Below are 25,222 nucleotides of genomic sequence, written 5' to 3' on the forward strand. Positions count from 1 at the left end.
ACTGCCAACACCATCGCCAATATCTTAGCATCCACGTTCAGCAGAGAAATGGACCAATACAACCCACACTCCACTGGATACTTTTCCTTTTTAAGTAATAGTGAGATGATTGCCTGCCCCATTGTCTCCAGTAATACTCAATACTAACCATAGCATCCTCAAACATTCCTTCCATCAGCGATGCCAATTTCTCTTTGAATTTTTTATAAAGTTCGACTAGGAACCCATCTGGCCCCGTCGCTCTACCCTATTGCTACCTGTACTTCTTCCGCCTCTTTGGTTCCTCCAGAACAGCCCTCTCCTCCTCCCCCATGCCTGGACACTCCAGTCACTCCAGAAATTCCCTCATCTCCGACTCATCCTCCGGCGGCTCCAACTTATACAAGTCCCTACAAAAGTCTTCAAACACCTTATTCACCTGCTCTAGTGCCACCACCAACCCACCCCTCCCATCTCCACACAATCTCCCTCGCTGCTGCCTGCCGGCAGAGCTGGCCCGCCAGCAATCAACTGGCCTTCTCACCATACTCATGGACGACCCCCTACGCTCGCCTGAACTGCTGAACCACCTACCCCATGGATAGAAGATCAAACTTCACCTGCAACTCCTTCATCCTCACCAAAGGTCCTGGCTCCGGGTCGTCCACATATCTCCCGTCAACCTCCAAAATCTCCTCTGTAAGCCATTGTCGTTCCTCCCACGCCTCCCTATCCACCTTCACCTTAAATGAAATGACCTCACCCATCTCTACCGCCTTCAACGCCTCCCAGACCACCAATGGCGAGAACTCCCCATTCCGGTTAAACTCCACATACTCCTCCATTACCGTCCTCATTTTAGTGCAAAGGTTCGGGTCTGCCACTAACCCCAAATCTAGCCTTCATGCCGGCTTCTGGGCTGGAGCCTTCTCCAAGACCACAACCACCCAGTGCGGAGCATAGTCTGATATCCTAATCATCGAATTCGCTGTCTTCGTCATCCCAGCTAGCAATGCCTTAACCACCATGAAAAAGTCGATCCTTGAGTATACCTTATGCATCGGTGAAAAGAACAATTACTCCCTATCCTGAGGATATAAAACCTCCACGGGTCTACCCGTCCCATCTCTTTCATGAACACGGCCAACACCTATGCCCCACCCGAAGGAGCCAGCGTGGCCGGGTCCTGTCCACCTTCGTGTCCAACACCATATTCCATTCCCTCCCAGTATCAACTGGTGACTATCCAAATCAGGTATGGCTGCTACCATTTCCCTCACAAACCCAGCGTCGTCCTAGTTTGGGGCATAAATGCTAACCAACACCACCAGCTTCCCTTCCAGAGTACCTGTCACTATCACGTACATGACCCTCCAGGTCCGCCATCACCTTCTCCATCTGAAACCTCACCCGTTTACCCACAATATCATCACCCCCCACTTGGCCCTGCTGTCGAAGTCTGAATGAAACATCTGGCTCACTCAACCCTCCCTCAGCCTCATCTGGTTCTTTACCCTCAGTTGGTTCTCCTGCAATAGCACCACATCCGCTTTCAGGCCCTTCAACTGCGAGAAAACTCACGCTCTCTTCACAGGTCCCCCCAGCCCTCGCATGTTCCACGTCACCACTTTGGCTGGGGTCCCAGGTCTTCTGCCTTCACAAACAACTTCGCCGTCATCTCAAAGTAGTAGTCCCTGCTGTTATGCGTGACAGTTAGCTTCGGCGGGTAGACCACACTAAACTGCACGCTGTGTTTGTATAATATCACCTTTGCCCGACCGAAGGCCATCCGTCTCCTCATTCGCTCTGTCGTCAGATCCTGGTGTATATGTATACCATTACCACCCCACTCCACTTCCCGCTTCTGCTTCACCCACCTCAGCACCTTCTCCTTCACTTGAAAACTGTGAAAGCAGGCGATCACAGCTCAGTCATTCATTCATTCTTGGTTTAGGCTGGAGCGAACAGTGCGCCCTGTCCAATTCATAATGGGAGGAGTCCTCTCTCTCCCCCATCAACTTCACCAGCATCTCGGAGAAGTACTCTGTCAGCCTCCGGCCCTCCACCCCTTCAGGCACACCCATGATCCTCAAATTCTGCCTTCGTGACCCGTTCTCTAGGTCCTCTACTTTGGCTCTCAGACCTCGATTGATCTCTGCCACCTTCCGCAATTCCTCACCCATCAAGGTGAACTGGTCGCTGTGCCGCGACAATGCCTCCTCCACCGCCTTCATTTTCACTCATTGCTTCCACACCGTCGTTGAAGTCTTAACCAATTCCTCCCTCATCAGGGCAAGAGTTTCACCCACCCACTCCTTAAATGAGGACATCATCTATGCTGTTCAAAATGTTTTGTGAACAGATGCTCAAACTCCATGGCCACCACTTCAGCCATCTTTTCCACCATGATGGGGATGGCCCTACCCGACGAGCTCCCTCCCACCATCTTTTCTCCTGCTGAACTCCTTGCCACGTTTGATGGCAGAATTCCGCTCACTCCCTTTCTCCCTGGGTTCTTTTTTTCCGGTTTTTGACATTCTTGAAATGCCTCAGACCTTCCCACAACTTCTCATAAAAGAATTTTCCCAAAACTTGGGTGTAAAGAACATAAAATAGACAACTCTGGCAGGAGCCACCAAACATGCCACCTCCACCTGCATGCCGCAACAGGAGGTCACTAAAATGTTATCTTTAATGTACCTTTAATTTCTTCTCCCCACAAAACAGCACTCATGGCTCTTCTCTGACATCTGCAGGACCAAAGAGCCAGGATTGACTTGCATAATTGCAGGGCAATCAGCCTAAGTCCAACCACCCTAAGTTCCTGGATTCCCCCCGAGAGCCCTTTCAAGCAAACTGCAACTTCCAAATTCAAACAAAGATCAACTCCCTGGAAGCTGCAATGCCATTAAGACCTTCAATGGCAGTAAATATCTCAGCATTCACTGCTATTGGCAAGGTCCATGCCATAGTTTCATATAGCCCATATTTACCCAACTATTCCATCTGGATTATAAACATGCAACTCCATTGTGTGAGCAAGTGAACACTTAAAGAAAAGTGGTGGTATATGAAAACAATCACAAATACAAGCAGATACATCAACAGCATTGAAATGTATTGACACATATATTAATGTGGGTTTTTCAAAAACTTTATAAGCAGGAGTATGAATTGATACAGTTTTGCAGGAAGATAGAGGTGATGTAACATAATATGGGGTACAAATCTAAAAGGGATGTGGAAACAGCATGACCAGAAGGATATACATGCATTTGAAGATGGCAAGGCAGTTTAAGAGATGAATTAAAAAAAACATACAGCATCCTAAAAGCTTTATAAATAGGGGAACCGGGAATTTAAAAACTAAACTGACCACTCTAAAGATACATTTGCGGATGACTGCAGTGTCACTATCCACCCTGCACCAGATTTGCAGGCCACTCTTGATCTCTTCAATTCTGCACACATGAAATTTAGCCTGTCCGTGAATGTTTCTAAAACAAACTCAGATCAACCTTTACCTAATCAGCCAAATGTTCCACTTCCTATATATGGTGAGGGAGAAGCTCTGGAATATGTTGGGCACTTCCCATTCCTTTACAAACACTTCTCTAAAAGGTAACCATTGTTGAGGAACTCCAATACCAGATCAGCTGCACCAGCTCAGCATTCTAAAAACTATGGCAGTGTGTGTGATAATAAAGAGCTCCGCAAATCAATCATAGTCTGAATGTACAAAGCAACTGTCATGATCACAGTACGGAAATGGCCTGCACTGTGCCTCAGTAACACATAAGAGGGCCAGAGAAATTCCATCAGCAATTCCTCTGCTGCATCCTCCAGATTCAATGGAAGGGATGTCAAACAAATGCTAGTGTCCACAAGCTTCATCCTCTAAGCCAAGAGAGTTCAAAAGCAAGGAAGTTACGATAAACTTGTATGAAACATTGGTTCATCCTCAAATGGAGTATCCCATTCAGTTCTGGGCACCACACATTTGGAAAGACGTGGAGGCATTACAGTGGGTGCAAAAAAGATTCTCAAAATTGAAGTTCTTGAACCAGTTGTGTAGACAGATTGGAGAAACTGGGACTCCCCCCTTGGAGAAAAGGTAGGGAGGAGATTTGGTAGAGGTAGTCAAAATCATGAGGGGTCTAGAACTGAGTCGATGCGGAAAAATTGTTTCTATTGGTGGAAGGCTTGAGAAAAGAAAGAGGACACCAATTTAAAGTGACCAAAAAACAATGGCAACATGAGGGAAAATCTTTTTGCATGAGTGGTTAGGATCTGGAATGCATTGCCTGAACGTGTGTTGGAGGCAGAGACAATCGTGGTTTGCATAAGAGAATTGGATCATTACCTGAAGAAACATTTTCAGAGGCAGAGCTACAGAGAAAAGATGGGAGCAGCACTAGGTGAATTGCTGTTGCAGAGCGCCAACATGGCCAAAACTAGTTGAATGGCCTTCTTTTGTGCTGTAGCCCATTACAATTCAACAAACAAACTTTTTAAAAAAAATACATGGGGCTGGATTCTCCGTCGGCGGGATCCTCCGCTTCGCCGGCAGCATATTCACACCTGCGGATTTCCTGACGCCGTGGGGGTCGCTACAGTTGTGCATGGTCTTAGTAGTTACACCTGGAGTACTGTGTACAATTTTGATCTTCTTACTTAAGGAAGGATATAACTGCATTAGAAGCTGTTCAGAAAAAGTTCACTCAACTCATTCCTGGATTGAGGGCGTTAGTTTTTAAGGAATGGTTGAGCAGATTTGGCCAAAATCCATTTTAGAACAATGAGAGATGATCTAACTGAAACATACAAGATGCTGGTGGATGCTGAGAGGATGTTTCCCTATGTGGGGCAGTAGAGACACCACTTAGAAATGTAGACTCAGGTGAGGAGAATTGTGTTCTCTCTGGGGGTCTATGGAATTCTACTCCCCATAGAGCAGCAGAGGCTGAGTTATAGATTATATTCAAGGCCGACCTATGTAGAGATTTGATCAACAAGGAAGTCAAGGGTTACAGAGAGCAGACAGGAAAGTAATTTTGATGCAACAATCAGATCAGTCATGATCTTATCAAGTGGTGGGTCAGACTTTCGGGACCAAGTGGCCTACTCCGACTTCTTCTGTTCTTGTGTTGGAGGCCTGTACTGACACTCGTGTCATGATATTCAGGTGAACATCACAGCACATACATACACACATAATGATGGACAGATCAACGGACCAATCAACACACACAACACGACAGCCAATCACGGACAAGAGCATACACAGTACAAAGCAGGGAACACGACACTTCCTGGGCACTCGAGCAGGAGAGCGCTCAGGGCACAGACCTCATTGCCAGCCACTCAGAGGTTTACTATGTGCTGAATACCAGAGTTTACTATGTTTATAGTTCAATGAAATAAAACTGCGTTGTACCATACGCAACCGTGTTGGTTCGTCTGTGTGTCAGAGTACCCAACACTTCATGATACCAGGATTGAATTGACACCTACCCACAAATCAGCCATCCTGCGCCATGGACACCGTCAACACACCGCAGCCGCTGCAAGTCGCTGGGAACCTCGGCGTAAATTGGAAGCTGTTCAGGCAGCGCTTCCAGCTCTTTCTGGAAGCCAACGAAAGAGGGAGCGCCTCGGGCACCAGAAAGATCGCCATCCTCCTCACCACCGCAGGGCAGCACGCCATCCATATCTACAACTCCCTGGTGTTCGCGGAAGGCGAGGACAAATCCAAATACGAGACGGTCCTTCTCAAGCTCGACCAACACTTCAACGTCGAGGTCAACGAGAGCTTCGAGAGATATGTCTTCCAGCAGCGCCTGCAAGGTAAGGATGAGCTCTTTCAGTCATTCCTCACCCATCTCCGCATCCTCGCGCAGTCCTGCGGTTACGACACCACCTCGGACTCCATGATTCGGGACCAGATCGTTTTTGGGGTCACCTCGGGCACCCTATGCCAGCAGCTTTTAAAAATAAAAGGCCTCACCTTAGCCTCTGCAATCGAAGCCTGTGTCCTGCACGAAAACGCGACTAGCCGCTATGCACAATTTCAGGTGACCGAATCGGCACGGCGGGGGTCCTACGTGGCCGGATCGGTGAGCCAGGTGCCCCACGAGGCCGAACGGGTCCAGGCGATCGAGTTCCTCCCGGCCCGCGGCCCGGACGACGTTGGCCATTTCGCGCGCTTTTCGAGTCCTCCCGCGCCTGTGCGCGCCAAAACCTACAGCAACACTGTGGGACGTGATGCGCAGGCGCGCCCGACGCAAGAACGAACTGCGCATGCGCAGTGGCGCAACGAACGTCATGACGTCACGACGTGCGGCAACTGTGGAGCTGCACATTTAAAGCGGCAATGTCCCGCAAGAACCCGACAATGCCTACGCTGTGGCAAGGTGGGCCACCACGCTGTTTACTGTCGAGCAGCTCAACCTGTCAATCTTCCACAACTCCGACAACCTTGCAGGGACGTGCGGACCATGCAGCCTCCCCATTACGAATCTTGCCCACACGACATCCAGACCGGTGACACAGGTGACCGAGACACCTTCCGTGTTGCGGTCATTGATGGGAACCGAGTTAACACGATCAATCCGGGTGATGAATGGTGTGCCACCCTGACGGTCAACCCAAATTCGTCGCCCACCTACTAGACTGGACTTATGAGACTGTTTATACATTGAACTCATGCAACCACTTTGTTAATATGTTTATGTTCTTATCGTTACAGGAATTCGCTTTATCGTTCAATGTTTCCCCGTTCTTTGTTCATGGTACAACCTCGTTGTTATGTCACACCCGACATCGCCCCTTGTATATAGTTAAACCCCATGTACATGCTGTAAATATTACACACACACACATTTAGCTACACTCAGTACACATCTCTATTTATAACCACGTAGGCACATAATCCTGTAAAAAAAAGGGGGATGTCATGATATTCAGGTGAACATCACAGCACATACATACACACATAATGATGGACAGATCAACAGACCAATCAACACACACAACACGACAGCCAATCACGGACAAGAGCATACACAGTACAGAGCAGGGAACACAACACTTCCTGGGCACTCGAGCAGGAGAGAGCTCAGGGCACAGACCTCATTGCCAGCCACTCAGAGGTTCACTATGTGCTGAATACCAGAGTTTACTATGTTTATAGTTCAATGAAATAAAACTGCATTGTACCATACGCAACCGTGTTGGTTCGTCTGTGTGTCAGAGTACCCAACACTTCAACTCGGGCAGAGGCCTAAATGTTACCAGCCTATGCCTATTAAGCACATCACGTACCCCTGCAGGGTAGAGTACACCCAGCTCAGGCAATCCAAAAAGTCTTGGGGGATTTTTTGGTCTATTTTAATTCAGAGACTCAAGCATGATAGTGTGGTTATGCCACATCAGTCTGATTATGATAAACATCAGGCTTCCCAAAAAGAAAAATGTACCGATACTTTTCATAGTACTAGCCGAATCAGCAGAAGGCTGCCCAATTTCAGTATTTTTTCTTCAAAAGCAATGGCCTGCCTCCAAGTCCCTAAATACAAATTCTACTAGGTTTTAATGTGCAGTATCAAACCCAACATTATCAATCCTTCACCATTATGTACCTTCAAGACCAAGGTAAATTTTGTATTCAACACCTGTCATTTTCACGGTTGATATCCTCTCATGTTTATTAGTTCTTGGCTCCTAATTGCAACAAAAATCTGAGACCCCCATTTTTAAAACATTTTCTCTCAGAAATAATCTTAGCTGGAAAAATATTTTAAACAGATCACACTGTAGATGTGATTATTTTGGAGACCAGCACTTTTAAATCTTTAACTTTAAAACAACAAATAGTTATTCCCAACTTCCAACCAGCAAAGGCATCATTCAATTTAAACTGGTGGGTAATCATCCTCAACTGCAACTGGAAAAGAAAACACTACTCACCGTCTGCCAGGCAATACACTCCATGATCCTATGTTCACACCTTTCCATGTGCTTGATCATCTCTCTGGTTAGATTTGGTTCTGCTTTAATAAAACTCTCGATAACTTTATAAAACTCATAAGCCTTTATATCAAACACACGAAGGATCCAGGGGAAGAAGAGGTCAGTCTCTGTTTGAATGTCACTGGTCAACGTTATGCTCCCTATGAAACAAAATTAAAGAGAGAGAAAGTTTGAAATCCAATAATACTGTCAAAGTACAAACATATGGTAAATATTTAAATTTACATTGTTCACATTTGGTAGTCTTCATTCTTTATTGTAATTTTCAAAAAATAAATTTAGAGTACCCAATTCTTTCTAATTAAGGGGCAATTTATCATAGCCAATCCATCTATCCTGCACATCTTTTTGGGTTGCGGACGCAGACACGGGGAGAATGTGCAAACTCCACACGGACAGTGACCCAGGGCTGGAATCGAACCCGGGTCCTCAGCGCCGTGAGACAGTATTGTAATTAAAAATATATATATATATATATATATTTTTTTTTTAAATCGGTATTTAAGTAACAATTACAGAATAAAAAAGAAAAGAGCTGGGTTTCATATGTGGAGTGTTTTACAGCGACAAAAAAGAAAACCGTACATAGGTCTGAACAACCAACCTTGGGCCCCTCATCACCATAGCCATGACTAGGGCTCGAACGCTGGATAATATTTACATTTTTTATTCATGGTCTGATTTTTAGAACGGTTTGTCGGGTTCCGCTGGAGCATCTGCCGTTTGGCTGTCTACAGTTTCCCCCTTCTGTGCCCTGGTGTGGTTAGGGTTGCTCCCCTCGCTTGTCTGTAGCCTTCATTCCGCTGGTTGGTTTGGTTGGTTGGTGGGTCTCACTCTTCCTTGGTCATTAGGTCTTCGAGGGGGATTGGTGTGCTTGTTAACCTGGTTTCTCCCCATATAGGGGAAGCCTGTGCTCCCTCCAGTAGGCGGCCCTCCTCCCCATTCCTTTCCTGTTCCTCTCGAGTTCTCCTCTCTATGGGCGGCTATCCCTATTTCTCCCGGCTGGCTACTAGTTGCAAACAGGTCTGTGAATAGGCTTGTGAATTTGCTCCAAATGGTGAAGTATCTCTGCTCGGACCATCTTATTTCAAATTTTTTTTTTTTCTAGCCTCAGGAATTCGAGCAGATCGGAGAGCCATTCCGAGGCCCAGGGCGGTGCTGCTGACTTCCACCTAGCAGAAGTCTCCGCCCGGTGATTAGTGAGGCGAAGGCCAGGGCGCCCGCTCTTTTCCTGTCCAGAGCTCTGGGTGCTCTGACACCCCGATGATCGCCACAGACGGGCATAGCTCCATCTTGATCCCCACCATCTTAATCCTCACCATTTTGGACATAGCCACCCAGAATTCCCGGAGTCTGGGGCGCAGGATCAGAACATATCGGTGTGTTTGGTTGCAGATATCTGAGTTTGTTCCCTTTCGGGAGTTGGAGCTTGTTTGCGAGTTCCCCAGTCGCCCACATACATGTCCTCTATTGTCAGAATTCCTCTGTCCTCCCCCCCCCCCCCCCCCCCCCCCCCAACCCCACGACCCTAAGGTAGCGTCCATCCCTTCCAGTGCGAACTTGTGGTTATTGCAGATGGGGGCCTCCATGGACATCTCGCCAAGTTCAAAATGGTGCCTCAATTGGTTCCACATCCATAGGGTGGCTACTACAACTGGGCTCCTGGAGTGTGTGTGTTGGGGGTCCGAGAGTGGCGCAGTGGCCAGCGCTCGTAGAGGCATCTCCATGCAGGAGGCCTGCTCCATTCGGACCCAATCCACCTCCGGCTCCCTTAGCCACCCCCTCACCGCGTTGGACGCTCAGCGGTAGAAGATTTGGTAGGGCCAAGCCTCCCACATGCCACCCTCATTGTGAAATGGATTTCCATTTTCTAGGCACTCTTTCCTCCCCCCTAGACGAAGGCGATGATGAATTTATCAACCTTGGTGAAGAAGGATTTGGGGATGAAGATCGGGAGAAATCCAAATATGAATAGGAACCGAGGCAGCACGTTCATTTTGATCGTCTGTACTCTTCCGGCTTGCGAAAGAGGGAGCAAGTCCCATCTTTGCAGGTCCCTCCTCACCTCCTCCACCAAGCTGGAGAGGATCCATTTGTGGAGCCTCCTCCAGGTGTGGCCCACTTTGATCTCCAGGTATCTGAACTTGGTTTGGGTTCCTCCAGCTCCGCTCCTCCCTCTTGGGGTTTACCGAGAAGATTTTGCTCTTTCTCAGGTTGAGTTTGTAACCTGAGGAAGGCACCGAACCCCTTGAGGAGCCCGGTCATCTTTCCTATGCTGGCTCGGGGGTCCGACCCGTAGAGGAGCAGGACATCCGGTAGAGAGAAACTCTCTGCCTCCTCTTCAGATGCACCAATCTGCTGATCTAAGGGCGATGGCCAGTGCGAACAGGAGGGGGATAGCAGGCACCCCGGTCCTGTTCCCCTGTGCAGCCGAAAGTTATTTGGAGCTGATGGCATTTGTCCATATGCTCACAATAGGAGCGCTGTATAGGAGCTCCACCCACATGGTGAATCCCACTCTGAACCTAAACCGTTCAAGCACCTCCATGAGGTACCTCGATTCTACTCGATCGAAGGCTTTCTCAGCATCCAGGGAGATGATCACCTCTGGTGACTTCTCCCCGGATACGGTCATCATTACATTCAGCAAGCGTCTGACATTCGCTGTTAGTTGTCTTCCCTTAACAATCCTGGTCTGATCTTCCGCGATCACATTTGGCAGGCAGCTCTCCAATCGCCTTGCCAGAGCTTTCGCTAAGATTTTCGTGTCAGTGTTCAAGAGAGATGGGTCTGTATGATCCACTCTATCGGGTCCTTGTCATTCTTGGGATCAGTGAGATTGAGGACTGTGCCAGCGTGGGCAGCAAAGCCCCCATAGACAGTGAGTTAATGAACATCTCCCGCAGGTACGGGACCAGCACTGCTCAAATTTCTATTTGTAAAAGTTGTAGCCACGTAAAATGGCTGCGTTCCGATTAATCTGGCCAAAACCCAGTTTAAAATGGCTAACCCGAAAGACTGCTGGGAAAAGCAGCTAAGAAGACACAAGCAGGCAGCTGCAGACAGTATTGCATATTCGGTTCTGGGAAGTTAGCTCAGATCGATACTCAGGGCTATCATCAGCCCATCAACCCAGGTATTTGCAGTTGCATTCAGGACTGTTTGCAGCCCATCTATTCAGACATCCACAGTTAAATCGGCTATCCCCGGGAACAATTGCAACATATTAGCAATTGAATACCGGGCCAGACCTGTCGGCGCCTGCAGTGGCCGAAACAAAGACAGGTGAGCGACCACCCCCTGATCGAGGAATCGCCTCACCATTGGACACATCGACCCCAGAGATTGGGGACAGATCCAATCACTTGGGACTCAGGGTCAAGGGACGCCCCGGGAGGCGGGAAGCCCCTGGGCCCTATAAAAGTGGGGGGTCCAAGTTCAGATCGCTCTCTCCTCTTCGCCTGCTCGAGACCTTCGCAAGAACAGCAACCGGCAACAGTAAGTTTGAATCCAGCGATCGCTATCCGGTAGAGACACCTAGCCACCGACCTGTAGCAGCCTTTTGAATCCCGCGGGCCAGATCTGATTGGACAAGCCATTCGTTTCCCTGACCTGGTGGGCTCTTCCTAAGTTAAGTATTGGCCAGTAGTGATAGGTTTATTATATAGAAAGTAGTATTAGAGTATTAATGTTGCTTGTTGTATATAATAAATGACCGTTGTTTTAATCCTAAGCGGTGTGCTGTAGTATTAATCATAACCTGAACTTGAACCACGTGGCGGTATCATAAAGATACCTGGCGACTCATGAGCAAAGGTGACGTAATCAGAGCAAATAGACCAAGGTTAAAAAGAGCAACAAAGTCTGCTGGGAACCCATCCAGTCCCAGCATTTGCCTGATTGCATGGAGTTGATGCACTCCATGATTTCGCCCAATCCTAGCGGTGCTTCCAGCACCTGTTTCTTGTCCTCCCCCACCATCGATATGTCCAGCCTATTGAGGAACTGTTCCATTCCCGAGGCCTCTTCGGGGGTTCGGAGATGTATACTCCTCAGTAAAAGTTCATAAAGGCCTTATTGACCTCGTTTGGGTCCACTACCATCCTACTGTTACTGTCCCTGATCTGAGTTCTCTCTTTCGCAGCAGCCTGTATTCTTAGCTGGTCCGCCAGAATGCGGCTGGCTTTGTCTCCATTGATATAGAAGGCCTCTCCGCCATGCCTGGCGGAGCTGGTGGACTGCCTTCCTTGTGGAGAGCAGGTCAAATTCCATATGCAGCTTTTTCCTTTCTGCCAGCAGTTCCAGGACTGGGGCTGTGGAGTACTGTCGATCAACCTTCAATATGGAGTCGGATCAGCCGCTGCTTGGTTTCCCTTTCCTTTCTGTCCCTAAGGCCCTGTAAGCTATAATTTTCCCCATCATCACCACCTTCCGTGCTGCCCAGAATGTGGAGAGTGAGATCTGCCCAATTTGGTTGCAGGATACATAATCATTGATGGCTTGGGATATTTTAGTGTTGAATTCCTTAGCGGCAAAGAAAGCTGCAGCCAGCCTCCCTGGGGGCGCTGAGCCTGTCCCTTCTCCAACCACATGTCGATGTAATGAGGTGCATGGTCAGAGATTATTCCGTCTCTAATAATAATCGTTATTGTTACAAGTAGGCTTATATTAACACTGCAATGAAGTTACTGTGAAAAGCCCCTAGTCACCACATTCTGGCGCCTGTTCGGGTACACAGAGGGAGTATTCAGAACATCCAAATCACCTAACAGCATGTCTTTTGGGACCTGTGGGAGGAAACCAGAGCACCCAGAGGAAACCCATGCAGACACAGGGAGAAGATGCAGACTCCGCACAGACAGTGACCGAAGCCGGGAATCGAACCTGGGACCCTGGAGCTGTGAAGGCAAACAGTGTACCAACTGTGCTACCGTGCCACCCACACCCTGGAAGCATCCTTTCCCTACCACAAAAAAGTCTATCCGTGATTAGGCCTTGTGCACGTGGGAGAAGGAGAATCGTTTTTCTCTCAGGGTGGCGGAACATCCACAAGTTTACCACCCCCTCCCGCCATCCACTCCATAAATGTGTCCAGTTTGCATGTGATGCCTGACACAGTACCTGTCCTGGGGTTGGATCTGTCTAGCATCAGGATTTGCACACAGTTAGAGTCAGGTGGTTGCCCTCAGTGAGTGTCCAAGTCAGGATTTCGGCCATAATTTTCTTGATGAAATCTGCGTCGTTTCAGTTTGGGGCATATATATATATATATATATATATATGTACCAGAACTAATGGGGCTCTTCCAGGGTCCCACTAACTATAATAGATGCCCCTCCCCGTCGAGTTAATCATACTCCTCTTGTGGGCCTGACCCTTGTTCTTGGGCCATTCAAAATGGCTGCCAACCGCTTCCCCTTTCTCGCTACCTCCACGTGTAGCCTGTTGCAACTGGCGCTCTACCTTCCCCCCTCCCCCCCCCTCACCTCTGACCCCCCCCTTCTTTTGCCCTTTGTTTTCTCTGAATTTCCATCTGCCTCCTTCCAGGCACTCCCTCCCTCCTGGGAGACATGCCGCGGCCTCCTCTTTTACTATGCTCCCGAACACCAACTTATTCACTGGTATAGTGACTCCTCTCTTGATCCAGTTCCTTTATTTACACCCCCACCCCTCTGTCTGTTTTTTCCCCGCCCTCTCCGCATCTCTTCTTTTTAAATATAAATTTAGAGGGTCCAATTCATTTTTTTTTTTACAATTGAGGGGCAATTAGCGTGGCCAATCCACCTACCCTGCACAACACGGGGAGAATGTGCAAACTCAACACAGACAGTGACCCAGAGCCGGGATCCAACATGGGACTTCGGTGCCGTAAGGCAGCAGTGCTATCCACTGCGCCACGGTATTTTCTCTGCATCTCTGCCTATGTTTGTTACTGTCTTTTTCTTTTGGCATTCGTACCCCGCCTTCTTGGCCATGTGCGCTCTTACTGTCTGCCCAGGCCGTTATCTTCGACAAATTTGCAGGCCATTTGATTTGATTTATTGTCACATGTACCGAAGTACAGTGAAAAGTATTTTTCTGTGGTCACGGGAGCGTACACAGTATGTGCATAGTAGACAAAAAAAGAATAACCAACAGAATACATTGACAAATGGTACATTCACAAACAGTGATTGGTAACAGTGCGGAACAAGGGACCGAACAAAGCAAATACACGAGCAAGAGCAGCATAGGGCGTCGTGAATAGTGTTCTTACAGGGAACAGATCAGTCCGAGAGAGAGTCGTTGAGGAGTCTAGTAGCTGTGGGGAAGAAGCTGTTCCTATGTCTGAATGTACGGGTCGTCAGACTTCTGTATCTTCTGCCTGGTGGAAGGATCTGGAAGAAGGCAAAGCCTGGGTGGGAGGGGTCTCTGACAATGCTGTCTGCTTTCCTGAGGCAGCGGGAGGTGTAGACAGAATAAATGTGAGGGTGGCAAGCTTGTGTGATGCGTTGGGCTGAGTTCACCACACTCTGCGGTTTCTTGCGATCTTGGGCCGAGCAGTTGCTAAACCAAGCTGGGATGCAGCCGGATAGCATAGCACAGAGCATAAAATTTACAGTGCAGAAGGAGGCTATTCGGTCCATCAAGTCTGCACCGGCCCTTGGAAAGAGCACTCTACCTAAGCCCACACATCCCCTCCATCCCCGTAACTCAGTAACCCCACCTAACCTTTTTGGACACTAAGGGCAATTTAGCACGGCAAATCCACCTAGCCTGCACATCTTTGGACTGTGGGAGGAAATCGGAGCACCCGGAGGAAACCCACGCAGACACAGGGAGAACATGTAGACTCCGCACAGACAGTGACCCATGCCAGGAATTGAACCTGGGACCCTGGAGCTGTGAGCAACTGTGCTAACTGTGGTACAGTGCCCTCCCGTTTACTAGACTTCCCGAAGTCAGACGCCTTGTCCATTAAGCCACCACAGCTGTATCATTCGCTAACTTATAGATTGAGGGCGAAGCTGCCTTTGAGAGGATCCCCCACCCCCACCCCCCCCCCCCCCCCCCCGACGATATGGTGTACACCAACCAATGATGACTACTTGCATTGAAGGTGATCCATCTGATAGTCTTGGCTCAGCAGTGCAGGGTGTTAAAGCATAATTTCAAGAGTTGCGAGGCATCTTTATGGAGGTGGTGGCGATGCACGAGGAGGTTCTTGTCGCAGTTAGGACACCATCTCTGGTGGAGGCCCACCTCTGCACAGTTGAGTTCCTGTTGCAGGGCCTGTCGTCCATCCTAGTGAGTTCAGGCGAGGACAAATGAGAATCTGTGAGAGCCCAGTTATGCCTGGTTTCTCCGTTGAGGTGGTGGAGCAGTTCCCAGCCGAGTTTCAGAACTGGCTGCCATGTTTCGGGAATCTTGATCTGGAGGTTGGGCAGCTCAAATTCGCTAAAGAACATTTAATCCTGTCCCCGAGGCCTTGGTTGTGACTATGAATCAGATGTATGTCTACAGTGTTGCCTGTATCCTGCTTGGGTGCAGACAGGTCATTTTTCCATGGAAGAAACATGTTGGGGATTTTGTCCCTGATTTCTCCATCTTTATTTGTTCCCAATTATATAATAATGACAATTATTTTGTGCTGTACCTGCTATACATTGATACCTGTAGCTATCTTTCTGCTTTTGTTTGTTTGAGGCAAATGTTTGTAAAATATTGGAAAATTGCAATAAATACATTTAAAAGAAAATGCCAGTTCAATCCTGACCACGGGTCACTGTCCGTGTGGAGTTTGCACATTCCTCCCGTGTCTGCGTGTCACCCCCACAACCCAAAGATGTGCAAGGTAGGTGGATTGGCCACGTTAAATTGCCACTTAATTGGAAAAAAGTAATTGGGTAATCTAAATTTATATATTTTGTTTAATGGAGTTAATTTTATTTTTTTCCGTTCATGGAACGTGGACGTCGCAGGCTGTGCCAGCATTTATTGCTCATCCCTAATTGCCCTTGAGGGGACAGTTAAGCGTAAACCACATTGCAGTTGGTAAGGATGGCAGATTTCCTTCCCTCAAGGACATTAGTGAATCAGGTGGGTTTTCCGACAATGGTTTCATGGTCATCATGAGACTTTTTAATTCCAGATATTTTATTGAGTTTAAATTTCATCACCTGCGGTGGTGGGATTCAAACACGGATCCTTAGATCATAACCCTGGGTCTCTCAATTACTAATCCAGCGACAATACAACGATGCCACTTCCTCCCCACATTTAAGTCTCCCACCCCATGGTAGGTCGATGGGAGTTGAGGTCGAGAATGTCTGCCATGGTCTTTTTGATGGTCTGCATCATCCCAATTAGGAGCATATATATATATTCACTAGTACCAATGGTGCCCCTTCCAGGACATTGCTTATCATTACATACGGTACCCTCGGGTCCGTCACGTGTTCGTCGCTGCAAAGGTCGCCCTTTTACTGAACAGTATGGCCATCAATTTCGCCATTGTACAATAGCACGCTAGGTAGGTCTGTCCTACCCAGCTCTATCTCACCCTCTGTCAGTCCTTCTCCCTCAGGTGTGTCTCTTGGAGGAAATCTATGAAACCCCTCTTTAGATGGGCGAAGACACTGGATCTTTTCACCGGGCCGTTGAATCCCCTGATGTTCCAGGTGACCAGTCTGATGGGGGATTTCTAGCCACGCACTCTAATGCCACGTCTCACTACCTGGTCCGTAGCCTTGCAGGTTACAGCACTTTAGGTGCAGGTCTAGGTAGCTTTTAAATGAGTTGAGGATTTCTGCCTCAACCACCAATCCAGGCAGCAAATTCCAGACATCTACCACCCTTTTCCTAATATTCTCCCTTATCCTTCGACCATTCACCTTAAATTTGTACCCCACCCCCTCCCCAGTAATTAACCTCTCCACTAGGGGAAACAGGTCTTCCAAATCTCAGCCTCCCCTGTTCTAAGGAAAACTGCCCTCGTCTGCCCAAACTCTCCTCACAGCTGCAATTTTCAAGCCCTAGCAACATTTTTGTCAATTTCTTCTACACTCTCTCCAGAGAAATTATATCCTTCCTGTAAATGTTGTGACCACTCATTCTTTTCGCATGTACATAGAGCCTACTCCCGGATAGATTTTTTTGTTTTGAGTAGGGCGCTAATCCCGAAAGTGGAAGGAATGGCGCATTCGGCCATAGCCATCTCAGATCACGCCCCGCACTGGGTGGAGCTGGAGTTAGGAGAGGAGAGGGACCAGCGCCCGCTGTGGCGTCTTGATGTGGGATTACTGGCGGATGAGGAGGTGTGCGGGAGGGTGGGGGGGTGCATTGAGAGATACTTGAAGGCCAATGACAACGGAGAGGTGCAGGTGGGGGTAGTCTGGGAGGCGTTGAAGGCGGTGGTCAGGGGAGAGTTAATCTCCATTAGGGCCCACAGGGAGAAGAGAGAGGGCAGGGAGAGGGAGAGGTTGGTGAGGGAGATCTTAAGGGTGGACAGGAGATATGCAGAGGCCCCCGAGGAGGGACTACTTAGGGAGCTGCAAAGCCTCCAGACGGAGTTTGACCTGTTGACCACAGGGAAAGCAGAGGCACAGTGGAGGAAAGCACAGGGGGCGACGTACGAGTATGGGGAGAAGGCGAGCTGGATGCTGGCACACCACCTCCGTAAGAGGGTGGCAGCGAGGGAGATAGGTGGAGTTAAGGATAGCAGGGGGAATACGGTGCGGAGTGCGGTGAGGGTAAATGAGGTATTTAAGGACTTCTATGAGGAGCTGTACAGATCTGAGACCCCAGCAGGGGAAGAGGGTATGCGACGATTTTTGGATCAACTTAGGTTCCCGAGGGTGGAGGAGCAGGAGGTGGCTGGTTTAGGGGCGCCAATTGGGTTGGAGGAGCTGGTTAAAGGATTGGGGAACATGCAGGCGGGGAAGACCCCGGGGCCAGATGGGTTCCCGGTCGAGTTTTATAGGAAATATGTGGACCTGCTGGGCCCGTTGTTAGTGAGGCAAGGGAGAGGGGGACCCTGCCCCCAACAATGTCCGGGGCGCTGATCTCGATGATTCTGAAGCGGGAGAAGGACCCACTGCAATGTGGGTCATATAGACCGATCTCGCTCCTCAATGTGGATGCTAAGTTGCTGGCAAAAGTGCTGGCTATGAGAATTGAGGACTGTGTCCCTGGGGAAATTCATGAGGACCAGACGGGATTTGTAAAGGGCAGGCAGCTAAACACTAATGTGCGGTGGCTCCTCAATGTGATTATGATGCCATCGGTGGAGGGGGAGGTGGAGGTAGTGGCAGCTATGGACGCGGAGAAGGCCTTCGACCGGGTGGAGTGGAAGTATCTGTGGGAAGTGTTGCGGAGGTTTGGGTTCGGGGAGGGGTTTATCAGTTGGGTCAGGCTCCTATATAGAGCCCCGGTGGCGAGTGTGGCTACGAATCGGCGGAGGTCGGAGTACTTTTGGCTGTACCAAGGGACGAGGCAGGGGTGCCCCCTGTCCCCCTTATCGTTTGCATTGGCAATTGAGCCTTTGGCCATGGCACTAAGGGAGTCTAGGAAATGGAGGGGGTTGGTCCGAGGGGGAGAGGAACATCGGGTGTCACTGTATGCGGACGACCTGTTGCTGTATGTGGTAGATCCAGTGGAGGGGATGGTGGAGGTCATGCGGATCCAAAGGGAGTTTGGGGACTTCTCGGGCTATAAGCTCAACGTATGGAAAAGTGAGCTCTTTGTGGTGCATCCAGGGGACCAGGGAAAGGGGATAGACGACCTACCATTGAAGAGGGCGGAAAGGAACTTTCGGTACTTGGGGACACCAAAACAAACCCAACAATCCAACCCCTACAATTCACTAACATAACATTTAACCGTCGCAACACAGAACGCCATTAACTTGAACTCTGTAACAATGCAAAGAGAAGTAAATTTCAATACAAATCAGGAAAACGAAAGTTGCAACATTTGCACATTTTCCAGCCGCTCAAACACAGTCCACTGTCTCTCTTCCAGTTCCGCTCTTCACGTCTGTCCCAAGCCTTCTGCCCTCACAAATGCCTCAGCCGCCTCCGATGTCTCAAAATAAAAGTCTTTGGCTTTATATGTTACTCTCAACTTCGTCGGGTACACCGCACCAAATCGCACCCCTTTCTTGTACAAAGCCGCCTTCACTCGCCCAAACGCTGCTCGTCTTTTTGCCAACTCCACCGTCAAGTCCTGGTAGATCCGAACCGCAGTACCATCCCACAGCACCTCACGCTCCTGCTTCTCCCAGCTTAATACCTTCTCCTTCATGCAAAACTTATGGAAGCAGATAATTACTGCCCTTGGCGGCTCGTTCACTTTGGGCTTCGGCCTTAATGACCGATGAGCTCGGTCTAGCTCGTACAAGGTGGGGCTCTCACCCTCCCCCATCAGCTCCGCCAACTTCTCAGCGAAGTATTGCGTTGGCCATGGGCCCTCTGTCCCTGCGGGCAAGCCCACAATTCTCAAATTGTGCCGCCTTGAGCGGTTTTCCAAGTCTTCCAGCTTTGCTCGAGTCCTCTGTTAACCTCCACCACCCTCCGCAGCTCGCCCCCCATCGAGGTGACCTGGTCGCTGTGTAGTATCACGGCCTCCTCCATCTCCTTCATCTTCTCGCCCTGCTCTCTCACCTCGGCCGATGCCTTTGCCACCTCCACCCTCATTGGGCCGATTGCCTCCTCCACCAATGACCTCAACACGACCGCCGTCTCTTTCCTCAAGGCCTCCACGTGCCTCACAAACTGTTTTTCCAGCTCCACCGCCATCACCTCGGTCATCTTCTCCACCGTAAGTAGTGCGGCCCCACCTTGCAGTTCGGCTTCCGCCATCCTGTCAACACTTTTGCTCGTCTTCTCCTTCAGCGGCGAACCCACGTTTCCCCCTTTCTTCGACGCTGCTCTTCACATCCTTTAGCGGCTTATTGTTTATCTTCTTTATTTTCTCCTCTCTCCCCCTTCACCCTCCTGTCCTTCATCAATCTGACATTCTTTTTTTGAAAAAAAAAGGGGGAGAGAAAAAAAACTTTCACCAAACTTCCTTAAACCTTCTTTCTTTCTCCTCTGCATCACCCAGAGCTCCCCTGGGACCAGGCTTCAACCTTCTTTCTTCTTCCTAGGTGGGAGCCATCCGACGTGAAGCAATCTCCCTACATAGTGCCCTGGCCTCGGGCCTGCCGCCTCAGCCTCCTCGTAGCTCCGCCCCCGCTGCTCTGACATCGATGCTGCGCCAGGCCCAGCGCCTCAGCCCCCGCCGTCGACACCCGCACGGGGTTCTTTGCCGGTTTTTGCTCGTGACGGTCCCAAAGGCCGACGACAATCGGAGAGTGCGTGAGGACTCGGGGATTTCCCCGGAACTGCCGCGAATCGCAGCCACTGGCGGGAGCTCTTGTTGTTGCGGCTGCCCTGATCGCCCACAAGTCGTGTGGGAAGGTTTTTAATTGGGAGACGGGAAATTATACTGCTATTAGACAGGAGCTGAGGAGCATAAAGTGGGAACAATTATTCTTGGGGAAACGCACAACAGTTTTGTGGGGATTGTTTAAGGAGCACTTGCTGCGAGTGCTGAATTGTTTTGTCCCACTGAGACGAGGAAGGAATGATAAGGAGAAGGAGGCTTGGATGACAAGAGAAGTGGAGCTTCCAGTTAAGAGGAAGAAGGAAACTTACGTAAGGTTGAGGAACCAAGGATCTGACTCGGCTCTAGAGCGTTACAAGGTAGCCAGTAAGGAACTCAAAAATGGACTGAGGAGAGCTAGAAGGGGGCATGAAAAAGCCCTGGTGGAACGATTAGGGAAAACCCCAAGGCGTTCTACACTTGTGAGAAATAAGAGGATGATCAGAGTGAGAGTAGGGTCGATCAGAGATAGTGGAGGGAACTTGTGCCTAGAGTCTGAGGAGATGGGGGAGGCCCTAAATGAATGCTTTGCTTCAGTATTCACGAGAGAGAGAGACCTTGTTGCTCATGAGAACAGTGTGAACCAGGTTAATAGACTCTAACAGGTTGATATTAAGAAGGAGGATGTGCTGGAAATTTTGAAAAGCATCAGGATAGATAATTCCCGGGCCTGACGGGATATACCCAAGGTTACTACGGGAAGCGAGGGAGGAGATTGCTGCGCCGTTGGCGATGATCTTTGCGTCCTCACTCTCCACTGGAGTAGTACCGGATGATTGGAGGGAGGCGAATATTGTTCCCCTGTTCAAGAAAGGGAATAGAGAAATCCCAGGGAATTACAGACTCATCAGTCTTACGTCTGTGGTGAGCAAAATATTGGAAAAGATTCTGAGAAATAGGATTTATGATTATTTAGAAAAACATAGTTTGATTAAAGATTGTCAGCATGGCTTTGTGAGGGGCAGGTCATCCCTCACAAGCCTCATTGAATTCGTTGAGGATGTGACGAGACACATTGATGAAGGTCGGGCAGTGGATGTGGTGTATATGGATTTCAGTAAGGCATTTGATAAGGTTCCCCATGGTAGGCTCATTCAGAAAGTTAGGGGGCATGGGATACAGGGAAATTTGACTGTCTGGATACAGAATTGACAGGCCGAAAGAAGACAGCGAGTGGTAGTGGATGGAAAGTATTCCGCCTGGAGATCGATGACCAGTGGTATCCCGCAAGGATTTGTTCCGGGACCTCTGCTCTTTGTGGTTTTCATAAATGACTTGGATGGGACTTCCGGGTGCGGCGATGACCAGCTGAGTCGCACGTTTCGGCAGCTCCCTGTGAAACGGACTTTTGGGCTCTTGATAGGAGCCCCAACGGCAATTTTGACGGCTAAAAACACTGTGCGGTAAACCAGAAGGGAATCCCCCCTGGATACGGATGGAAAAAGGAGAGAGTGGCCAGATTGCAGTGGATCCTTTAGAACAGCGGCAAGGAAGGCAAGCAAAAACCAAGATGGCGTCGGAAGGTGGCAGTTTAACATGGGGCCCTGAACAACAAGAGTTCTTGAAATGCTGTGTGGAAGAGATCAAAAAGGAAATGAAGAAAGAGCTGTTGGCCCCGATACTACAGGCGATTGAAGGGCTAAAGGAGGAACAAAAGACCCAGGAGCGGGAGCTTCGGGTCGTGAAGGCAAAGGCAGCCGAGAATGAGGACGATATACAGGGCCTGGTGGTGAAGACGGAGACGCAGGAGGCACATCAGAAACGATGTGTGGAAAGGTTGGAGGCACTGGAAAACAACGCAAGGAGGAACAACCTGAGGTTTCTTGGTCTTCCTGAAGGTGTGGAGGGAGCGGACGTCGGGGCATATGTGAGCACGATGCTGCACTCGTTAATGGGAGCGGAGGCCCCGGCGGGTCCGTTGGAGGTGGAGGGAGCATACCAAGTGATGGCGCGAGGACCGAGAGCAGGAGAAATTCCCAGAGCCATAGTGGTGAGATTCCTCCGTTTTAAGGATAGAGAAATGGTCCTTAGATGGGCGAAGAAAACTCGGAGCAGTAAATGGGAGAACGCGGTGATCCGCGTTTATCAAGACTGGAGTGCGGAGGTGGCGAGAAGGAGGGCGAGCTTTAATCGGGCCAAGGCGGTGCTTCATAAAAAGAAGATAAAATTTGGAATGCTGCAACCGGCAAGACTGTGGGTCACATATCGAGGAAGGCACCACTACTTTGAGACGGCGGATGAAGCGTGGACTTTTATTGTGGAAGAAAAACTGGAATGAGCGGATTATTAAAAAGAACGTTCGAACAAAGTGGTGGGGCGAATGTGGGGGGCAAAGAGGGGTTTTATGTATTAATCCTGCGATGTGGTAACTTTTCTCTCTCCCACAGGTGGTGATGGGGGGAGGAGGGGAGGTGGAGGAGATGGGGCGTTGGCCATTGGGGGCGGGGCCAAGGGAGAAGCGCGGGCTTGGTTCCCGCGCTATGATAATCATGGCGGGAATAGAGAAGCAGGAAGGAGGGGGCGTCGCACGGTGCAAGCCGAGGTCACGGGGGGAAGCCGAGGTCAGCCAGAGTTTGCTGACTTCTGGGAGCAACATGGGGGGAGTAATTACGCTAGCGGGGGATCTAGCGGGGGGGGTGGGAGGGGGGAATTACTGGGTTGCTGCTGCTGGGGAGAGGGGGGAGCTGGTATGGGAGAGGATGGGCGGGGGGGCACCACCTGGGGGAGATACAGCTGCGTGGGAACCGGGTGAGGAGCTGGAAAAAGGTGATGGCTAATCGACAAGGGGGGGGGGTAGGAAGCCCCCAACTCGGCTGATCACGTGGAACGCGAGAGGGCTGAACGGGCCGATAAAGAGGGCACGGGTACTCGCACACCTTAAGAAACTTAAGGCAGATGTGGTTATGTTACAGGAAACGCACCTGAAACTGATAGACCAGGTTAGGCTACGCAAAGGATGGGTGGGGCAGGTTCCATTCGGGGCTCGATGCGAAAAACAGGGGGGTGGCTATATTAGTGGGGAAGCGGGTAATGTTCGAGGCAAAGACTATAGTGGCGGATAACGGGGGCAGATACGTGATGGTGAGTGGCAAACCACAGGGGGAGACGGTGGTTTTGGTAAACGTATATGCCCCGAACTGGGATGATGCCAATTTTATGAGGCGGATGCTAGGACGCATTCCGGACCTAGAGATGGGAAAGCTGATAATGGGGGGAGATTTTAATACGGTGTTGGAACCAGGGCTGGATAGGTCGAAGTCCAGGACTGGAAGGAGGCCGGCAGCAGCCAAGGTACTTAAAGATTTTATGGAGCAGATGGGAGGTGTAGACCCGTGGAGATTTAGCAGACCTAGGAGTAAGGAGTTCTCGTTTTTCTCCTATGTCCATAAAGTCTACTCGCGAATAGACTTTTTTGTGCTGGGTAGGGCATTGATCCCGAAGGTGAGGGGAACGGAGTATACGGCTATAGCCATTTCGGATCACGCTCCACACTGGGTGGACTTGGAGATAGGGGAGGAAACAGGAGGGCACCCACCCTGGAGAATGGACATGGGACTAATGGCAGATGAGGGGGTGTGTCTAAGGGTGAGGGGGTGCATTGAAAAGTACTTGGAACTCAATGATAATGGGGAGGTCCAGGTGGGAGTGGTCTGGGAGGCGTTGAAGGCGGTGGTTAGAGGGGAGCTGATATCAATAAGGGCACATAAAGGGAAGCAGGAGAGTAAGGAACGGGAGAGGTTGCTGCAAGAACTTTTGAGGGTGGACAGACAATATGCGGAAGCACCGGAGGAGGGACTGTACAGGGAAAGGCAAAGGCTACATGTAGAATTTGACTTGCTGACTACAGGCACTGCAGAGGCACAATGGAGGAAGGCACAGGGTGTACAGTACAAATATGGGGAGAAGGCGAGCAGGTTGCTGGCACACCAATTGAGGAAAAGGGGAGCAGCGAGGGAAATAGGGGGAGTGAGGGATGAGGAAGGAGAGATGGAGCGGGGAGCGGAGAGAGTGAATGGAGTGTTCAAGACATTTTATAAAAAATTATATGAAGCTCAACCCCCGGATGGGAGGGAGAGAATGATGGGCTTCTTGGATCGGTTGGAATTTCCCAAGGTGGAAGAGCAGGAAAGGGTGGGACTGGGAGCACAGATCGAGGTAGAAGAAGTGGTGAAAGGAATTAGGAGCATGCAGGCGGGAAAGGCCCCGGGACCGGATGGATTCCCAGTCGAATTCTATAGAAAATATGTGGACTTGCTCGCCCCGGTACTGACGAGGACCTTTAATGAGGCAAAGGAAAGGGGACAACTGCCCCCGACTATGTCTGAAGCAACGATATCGCTTCTCTTAAAGAAGGAAAAGGACCCGCTACAATGCGGGTCCTATAGACCTATTTCCCTCCTAAATGTAGATGCCAAGGTCCTGGCCAAGGTAATGGCAATGAGAATAGAGGAATGTGTCCCGGGGGTGGTCCACGAGGACCAAACTGGGTTTGTGAAGGGGAGACAGCTGAACACGAATATACGGAGGTTGTTAGGGGTAATGATGATGGCCCCACCAGAGGGAGAAACGGAGATAGTAGTGGCGATGGATGCCGAGAAAGCATTTGATAGAGTGGAGTGGGATTATTTGTGGGAGGTGTTGAGGAGATTTGGTTTTGGAGAGGGGTATGTTAGATGGGTGCAGCTGTTGTATAGGGCCCCAGTGGCGAGCGTGGTCACGAATGGACGGGGATCTGCATATTTTCGGCTCCATAGAGGGACAAGGCAGGGATGCCCTCTGTCCCCATTATTGTTTGCACTGGCGATTG

At 49.7% G+C, this 25,222-nt stretch overlaps 1 protein-coding gene across 2 annotated transcripts in view; it reads right to left on the reverse strand.

The window, feature by feature from the left end:
* Positions 1-25,222, reverse strand: part of rb1 (retinoblastoma 1) — a 416,864-nt gene that overhangs the window by 248,881 nt on the left and 142,761 nt on the right. For both annotated transcript variants that reach the window (XM_072514261.1, XM_072514260.1), the window contains one exon: positions 7,948-8,150. In XM_072514261.1, coding sequence (XP_072370362.1) covers positions 7,948-8,150 — 203 coding nt within the window. The remainder of the gene's footprint in view (positions 1-7,947; positions 8,151-25,222) is intronic.

This window comes from Scyliorhinus torazame, chromosome 8 (assembly GCF_047496885.1).
Source record: "Scyliorhinus torazame isolate Kashiwa2021f chromosome 8, sScyTor2.1, whole genome shotgun sequence".
NCBI lineage: Eukaryota > Metazoa > Chordata > Chondrichthyes > Carcharhiniformes > Scyliorhinidae > Scyliorhinus > Scyliorhinus torazame.